Below are 6,894 nucleotides of genomic sequence, written 5' to 3' on the forward strand. Positions count from 1 at the left end.
TTTGGGACTTGTAGTCCGTCACAGCACCCACAGAACAGCATCCTGTGAGGTAACAAAGTTCTTATTAACCCCTCCTGGTAGGCTGAGACTTGTAGTTCCCTCGCTCGCTTGTCGTACTATGAGGACGTTTTGAGACTTGTAGTCCGCCACAACACACAGAACCCTTCTTATTAACCCCCTGGTAGGCTGAGACTTGTAGTTCCATCCCCAAGCCCCTAGTGGCTTTACTTGTTCTATGACAGTGGCCGGTTGCAAAACTACAACTCCCAGCATGCCCGGACAGCCAACGGTTGTCCGGGCATGCTGAGAGTTGTAGTTTTGCAACAGCTGGAGGGCCACGGTTTGGAGGCCACTGTATTAGAGCACTGTGCATAAGCGCATGCTGGGAGTTGTAGTTTTACAACTGGTTAATTACAACACCTAGGTTCTATGGGACTTGTAGTCCCACAACCGAACACCTTATGGTATTGTGAAGTAGCAAAGTTCTTTTTAACCCCTTATAAGCACCAGCAGGCTGTGACTTGTAGTCCCCCCTCACCCCAGCTCCTATTTTGCACCAGTATTTCTTGTCCTATGAGGACATTGTGGGACTTGTAGTCCGTGACTAAACACAGAACGGCATTGTGCGGCTGCTGAGTTCTTTTTTTAACCCCTTATAAGCACCAGCAGGCTGTGACTTGTAGTTCCCTCCAAGCCCTAGCTCCTGTTTTGTGCCAGTATTTGTCGTCCTACGAGGACATTGTGAGACTTCATAGTGGAGGGGAGGTATCGTGTGGTGTTTTTTTTTTGTTGTTGTGGTAATGGTTCCCTTTATGTCGTGTGATGTTTTTTGTACTACAGTTCCCTCATGTTGTGAGGTATTTTTTTTTTTTAGGGGAGGGGGGGGGGATATTTCTTTAGTATTGAGGGGATAAGAAGCCCCACAGCACCGTGAGGGAGCAGAGGACGTGCCGCTGCCCAGGCTGGGACTGTTCTCCAAGGGAGAAAGTCTACAAGCTTCTACCCGAAAGGAAATTGGCGGCGACCAATAGGAAGCGAGCAGGCGACGTCACGGCTGCAGGGAGGCGTTGCCCGGAGACCCCGGCTGGGTCAACGTTCTATCCCTCCCACCCGCGCGCCCTTACTAGCATTTATATAGTGGTGCCTGGACGCGGGCTGGGGAGTCAGCTCGTTGCACTTATTTCAACTCCAATCAACCCAAGTGAATTCGGACCTGGCAGCCCATCCCCTCCCCCCTCGGAGCCTTAGTCGTGGCTATACCAATTCTTCTTTAGTAACGCAGGATCTTCCCGGTCCTCTCGGACAAGCTACAAACTGGATCTCGAAATGTCTGCCACCCTTTTATCTGCCTTCTACGACATTGACTTGTTCTGCAAGGTGTGTATGCAAGAAGGAGCCTCGTGCATGCTCAGAACCTTGGCTGGGAATGGTGGGGGGGAGAGAGGAGCATGCATTCCTTGGAAAGAGTGCAGCAAGCAAGCAGGACTGTAGGTTTTTGTTTGTTTTTGTTTTTTTTTTAGCTTTTTTTTCCCCGTGTGATTGAGTGCACACTCAACTTTTGTGAGTAAGGAGAGTTTTAAATGACCTGGAGTGAAGTTGCTTTGCAGTGTTAGGTTAGGAGAGGGTGGTGGGTGATCATGTGATTGCAGCTTGTGCACCAAGCAATGTGATTTTTTTTTATATTTTTTTATTTTTTTAAGTTTCTCTTTAGTTTCTATGTGATTATTATAATTTTTGTTTCTTTAGCACTTGCATGCTTCCTTGTCTTAGTGGGCTGTGATCGTTGGGTGTGTAGTGTGCACTTTGTGTAGCTGGCTGACTGCAAAGATCGAGCAAGGAAGTGCTAAAAGACCCTTGGTGTGATCATAAGATGTAGGAAAGTCTTGGACTGTGCAGGCTGCATGTATGTTGCCTTGTGCCAGATGGTCACTCTTGTACTGAGTTTTCATTGCACCTCTAGGAAATGTTTGCACAAAAGTTGTTAGGAAGTGAGAAGTGACTTTTATTTTTATTAGTGCAGCAGATGTGGTGTTTGTCTGTTTTTGTGTTAGGAGACTCATGCACTTTGTTTTAAAAGTTGTTGGACTACTGTGTAAGTGTTGCTTTAAAAGAACTAGTCGAGCTGGTATGAGGCTGAGCTTTAGTGCTAGTGCAGCAACTTGTGCAAGGGAGTGGGTGAGTAAGAGCTGCAACTTGAACTCCTGGAGTCTGACAGTCTCTATTGTTTCTCTCTCCTCTTTAGAATGAGAAAGTCCTGAACAATCTGAACTTGAGCAGCATGCTGGACAAGAAGGCGGTGGGCAGCCCGGTGACTAGCCCAAACTCCAGCCTGATCCCGGGCTTCCTGCGCAGACACTCGGCCAGCAACTTGCAGTCTCTGGCCAACAACAATAATTCGTCCCCCAAGTTCTGCAACAACAACCTCAAGGAGTCCTCGGTAGTCAGCAGCACCACCGCCCTGCTGAACAAAGAGAACAAGTTCCGGGACCGCTCGTTCAGCGAAAATGGGGAGCGAAGCCAACATCTCATGCACCTCCAGCAGCAGCAACAGCAGCAGAAGTCCGGGGCACAGATCAACTCCACCCGCTACAAGACTGAGCTGTGCCGGCCTTTTGAGGAAAGTGGCACCTGCAAGTATGGAGAGAAGTGCCAGTTTGCCCACGGCTTCCATGAGCTGCGCAGCCTGACCCGGCATCCAAAGTACAAGACGGAGCTGTGCCGTACCTTCCACACTATTGGTTTCTGTCCTTATGGTCCCCGCTGCCACTTCATACACAATGCAGAAGAAAGGAGGCAGGCACCTGGTGGAGGGGGCTCTCCTACTGATTGCTTCAATGGCCAGCGCCCCAAGCTGCACCATAGCCTCAGTTTTTCTGGCTTCCCCAACCACAGCCTGGACTCCCCTCTGCTGGAGAGCCCAACTTCCCGTACCCCACCTCCACAGCCCTCCAACTCCTTGTACTGTGATGAAGCTGTGCCCTGTGCCAACAATGCCTTCACCTTCTCTGGCCAGGAGCTGAGCCTCATCACCCCACTGGCTATCCAGACCCACAACCTCTCCGGCTACAACAACCCTGCAGCCTACTGCCGTCAGCAGCCACAATCCTCCTCCAACTCTCCCCCACCGACCCTCAACTTCCAACCCCTGAGGCGTCTCTCCGAGTCTCCGGTGTTTGATGCCCCACCAAGCCCACCCGACTCTCTCTCTGACCGGGAGAGCTACTTGAGCGGCTCCCTGAGCTCTGGCAGCCTGAGTGGATCCGATTCCCCCACCCTGGACTCGAACCGGCGCCTGCCAATCTTCAGCAGGCTGTCCATCTCCGATGACTGAGCCACCACCGCCCCCTGCCTATAGGGGCTACTCTGGACTGGGGAGGCAAATGCTACCCAGGCTGGTATGAGTTATTTTTCTTTTCCTTTGTTTTAATGATATGGGCTTCATAGCCACCTGTCTAATAACAGAGGGCGGTGCTGCAAAGCACACAGCTGCTGCAGAACCTCTCTTTTAAAGAAAGATTTAAAGGGCAAGTACTGCCCGGCTCTTGGTCATGTTGATTGTCATGTTTCTTTAAATGGCAGAGCAGTGTAATTGCTCTGCTGCACTAGAGGTTATGTGGCAGCTGGTGGTCTTTGGGCTCCACAAACTGCCCTGGCGAATGGACTATAAAGGGGTTTATTGCCCACCCTGCCTTTAAGTACAGTGGAAGTGTCAGGGGACAGTTTTTTGCCCCCCTGTATTTTGTCACGAAAGCTGCCAGTCTGTCCCCGCACCTCCCCTCGATATGTGCTAGAGACTCAGGAGGGTGAAAAAGGAGAGAGGGAGGATGACCCAACTCTACAGCAATTGTAATTACAGCAAAGGACTTAACACTTGAACTATTTGAAGCTGGCACTCAAGATGTTCCCTGTATTATTATTATTATTATTATTATTGTTGTTGTTGTTGTTAATTTTTTTGTTTTTTTTTGCCTTTTGTGCCTCTGCCAATTTTTATTTAATGAAAAGCAGAGTCGGAAAAAGACTCGTGGAAAAAAAATCCTGAAAGCTGAACAAAAAAAGAAAAACCTTACTCGCAAAAGGGCAAAACTTAACAAATAGAACAAAACTATTTTTATAGAACTGTGGGGGTTAGCGGGTGGGATGTCTCTTTTTTTTTTTGGGGGGGGGGGGGGGGCGGGGGATAGTTTTATGCACCAGCAGGCATTCCATCTCTTGAAGCATTAGCACAGCAAACTTGGGGAAGGACACTTTACCTTTTTTCTCCCAAGGGTTTAATAATAAAACACGACAGTCCAGTTGGAAAAAAAGAGAGAAAAAAAACTTTAAATAAAAAAAACTTAATAAGCTTTTTAAAATTTCACCATCCTGCCGAGAATATGCCTTAACAACAAGCAACCCTCTAAGATGTCTATTTCTTTAGCTTAACATGTACTAAAAAAAACTTTTCATTCCAAAGTTTAACATCAGTTCCATTTCCATTTGCTTAGTGGGCTGTTAGCTTAGAACAATTTTTGTTCCTCTATTTTTGGAAGCACTCAGTTAGTTTATAATTGTTGAATAACTGCTGAATTTTTTTTGTTTTTTTTTGTTTTTTTTTTATTATATTATTATTTTAGCTGTCTGAGTTGCTTGCCTGTCACTGCACACAACTCAATATGAAACTATTTAACTTATTTATTATCTTGTGAAAAATATACATTGAATAATTTGTTCATACTGTATTTATCTGGTATGATGAAAAGCAATAGATATATATTCTTTTATTACGTTTAAATTATGATTGCCATTATTAATCTGCAAAAAAAAAAAAAATGTTGAGTGTATGTTCTTTTCACAGTAATATATGCCTTTTTTTTGTAACTTCACCTGTTTTATTTTATTGTAAATGAGTAAAATCTTAATTTAAGAGATTGTATGTAATATTTATTTCATTAATTCCTTTTTCCTTGTTTACGTTAATAAAACAAAAAAGAAAAAAAAAAAAGAATTGAATGGTTTCTGTTAAGAAATCTCAAGTGCTGTGGAAGAAGTTTGAGGAATTTTTTTTTTTTGTATGGATAATTATTATTTTTTTCTCCTCCCCACTTATTTTATTCCCACCCCCTATTTTCATGATATTCTTGTTAGCCCGTCCAAAAGAGCTAAGAAAAAGCATTATGATTTGACTTGAGTGACTCACTCAGAATTTCCATTATTTTTATTATTTTATATATATTTTTTCCTCTTTTTTTTTTTTATTTCTATATATTTTTATTTTTTTTGGTCTATTTCCACCGCTATCACTGTGATGCTATGTAGCAATAATTTGGGTCCCAGTATTATATTTCACAGTGCCTTTTTGAAGAGTTCACACTTGCCTTAAATGTTTCTCAACCAAAAAAGTATTGTGTAAAGGTGTGATGATGAATTGAATGTAGGGATGGGATTTTGTTTCTTACCACTCTTTAATTTAAAGGCCACATTTTGCATCTGAAACTTCATGCAGTACATGCAAGTGTCTTAAATTTTTCTAAATCAAAAAAAGCCAAACGTTTTTACATTTCATTTGCCTAGATGGTAAATGGCAGAAACGTAGCTTTTTATTTATTTGTTTATTTCCCCTCCCTTCTCCTCCCCCCCCCCCCTTAAACTTTTTTATTTTTTGATTTTTCTTCCCTTCATTCCCCCTTTGTACATAGTAGGTACCGACTGAGCACTATGTACTTTTTTTTTTTTTCTTTATTTCTGAACTACTTTAACCGAATTTTTTTTTTCTCCTGAATGTAACGAAAAGGATGAGTTGACTATAATTATATGTACATATAATTAGTCGGTTCACTAAGAATTGTGAGACTGTAAAATTTGTACTGTAAATGTTTTGTAGTTCTCCCAATAAATTTTTGGAAATAAAAAAAAAAAGCACATGCTGTGAATGTTTTCTTGTCTATTAGGTGGTGGGGCGGTGTATCTGGTTTTTTGCCTTCAGGTTTTAGTGTTTAAACTTAAAAAAAGTGGAGGGGGGGGGGGGGGGGAGAGGGGAAAAAAAAAGGCTTTCGGCCAAAACAAATAGCGGGTATTGTAGACTGTTCCAAAGTGCTAGTTCAGAAGGTATTTGCAGTATTCTTAAGCCCTACTGCTTACACAATAGCCGCCTTATCACATGGCAGGGGCTGATCATTTACCATCTGAACTTCCTGCAGTTTTTATATTAAAAGGGGAAAACCACTTTAGGCACACAAGTTTATGTTGCCCTTTATGTGCTTTACAGAACAAAGTTTAATGGCTTTTTACCCAATACACAAGTACAGCTAGGGTAGAAGTGTGTGTATATAGACCGGTCTCTCTTCCCCTTCTGTTCAGACGAACATTTAACAAAATACACATCTGTTCACTATATGGAGTATTTTTATTTTTAGAAATTTTTGCAGTGCTTTACTACGGTGCAGTAAATCATTGCATGGGTCATGTTAGGAGTATAAGGTTGGGTTCACACAGTATTTGTCACATTTTGATCAGTATTTGGTTTATTTATTTATTTTTTTTAGCCAAAATCGAGTGGAACCAACAGGAAAAACTTTTCCTGTGTTTTAGACCCACTAGTGGGTTCGGTTTTAAAAGTACTGACTAAACATGGATTTTTTTCCAGTGGTGTACATGGAATGGTGTAGTGCTGCAAGCAACTTTTAATAGTACACAAATATAAACATTAATAAAACCTAAGGGGTTCCTGATTTTGCTTTCAGGCAGTGGACTGTGGTCAGGACTGCAATTTCCTGATCCTTGTGTTTTAAACATGCTTGTTGCATTGTAACAGTGTGACCACAAGGGGCAGTGTTCCATTATATTTAAAGTAGCGCATGTCTGTATTGGAAAGTTTCTATGGTTTACTGTTTTACAGAACACGAAGTATAGTTA

General features: G+C 42.8%; 1 protein-coding gene across 1 annotated transcript; it reads left to right on the forward strand.

The window, feature by feature from the left end:
• Nucleotides 1-1,089: 1,089 nt before the first annotated feature.
• ZFP36L2 (ZFP36 ring finger protein like 2) lies at nt 1,090-5,901 on the forward strand. The gene is made up of 2 exons (XM_056568142.1): nt 1,090-1,377; nt 2,243-5,901. The coding sequence occupies exons 1-2, from the start codon at nt 1,327-1,329 to the stop codon at nt 3,329-3,331; spliced, it is 1,140 nt and encodes a 379-aa protein (XP_056424117.1). The 5' UTR covers nt 1,090-1,326; the 3' UTR covers nt 3,332-5,901.
• Nucleotides 5,902-6,894: the final 993 nt, after the last annotated feature.

Source organism: Hyla sarda, chromosome 3 (genome assembly GCF_029499605.1).
Source record: "Hyla sarda isolate aHylSar1 chromosome 3, aHylSar1.hap1, whole genome shotgun sequence".
Taxonomy (NCBI): Eukaryota; Metazoa; Chordata; class Amphibia; order Anura; family Hylidae; genus Hyla; species Hyla sarda.

Excerpts from the sequence above, each read along its gene's own strand:
- ZFP36L2 (XM_056568142.1), top strand. The coding sequence starts at position 1,327 with ATGTCTGCCACCCTTTTATCTGCCTTCTACGACATTGACTTGTTCTGC. Across the intron at positions 1,378-2,242 it reads ACATTGACTTGTTCTGCAAG|AATGAGAAAGTCCTGAACAA; the intron begins GTGTGTATGCAA and ends TCTCCTCTTTAG.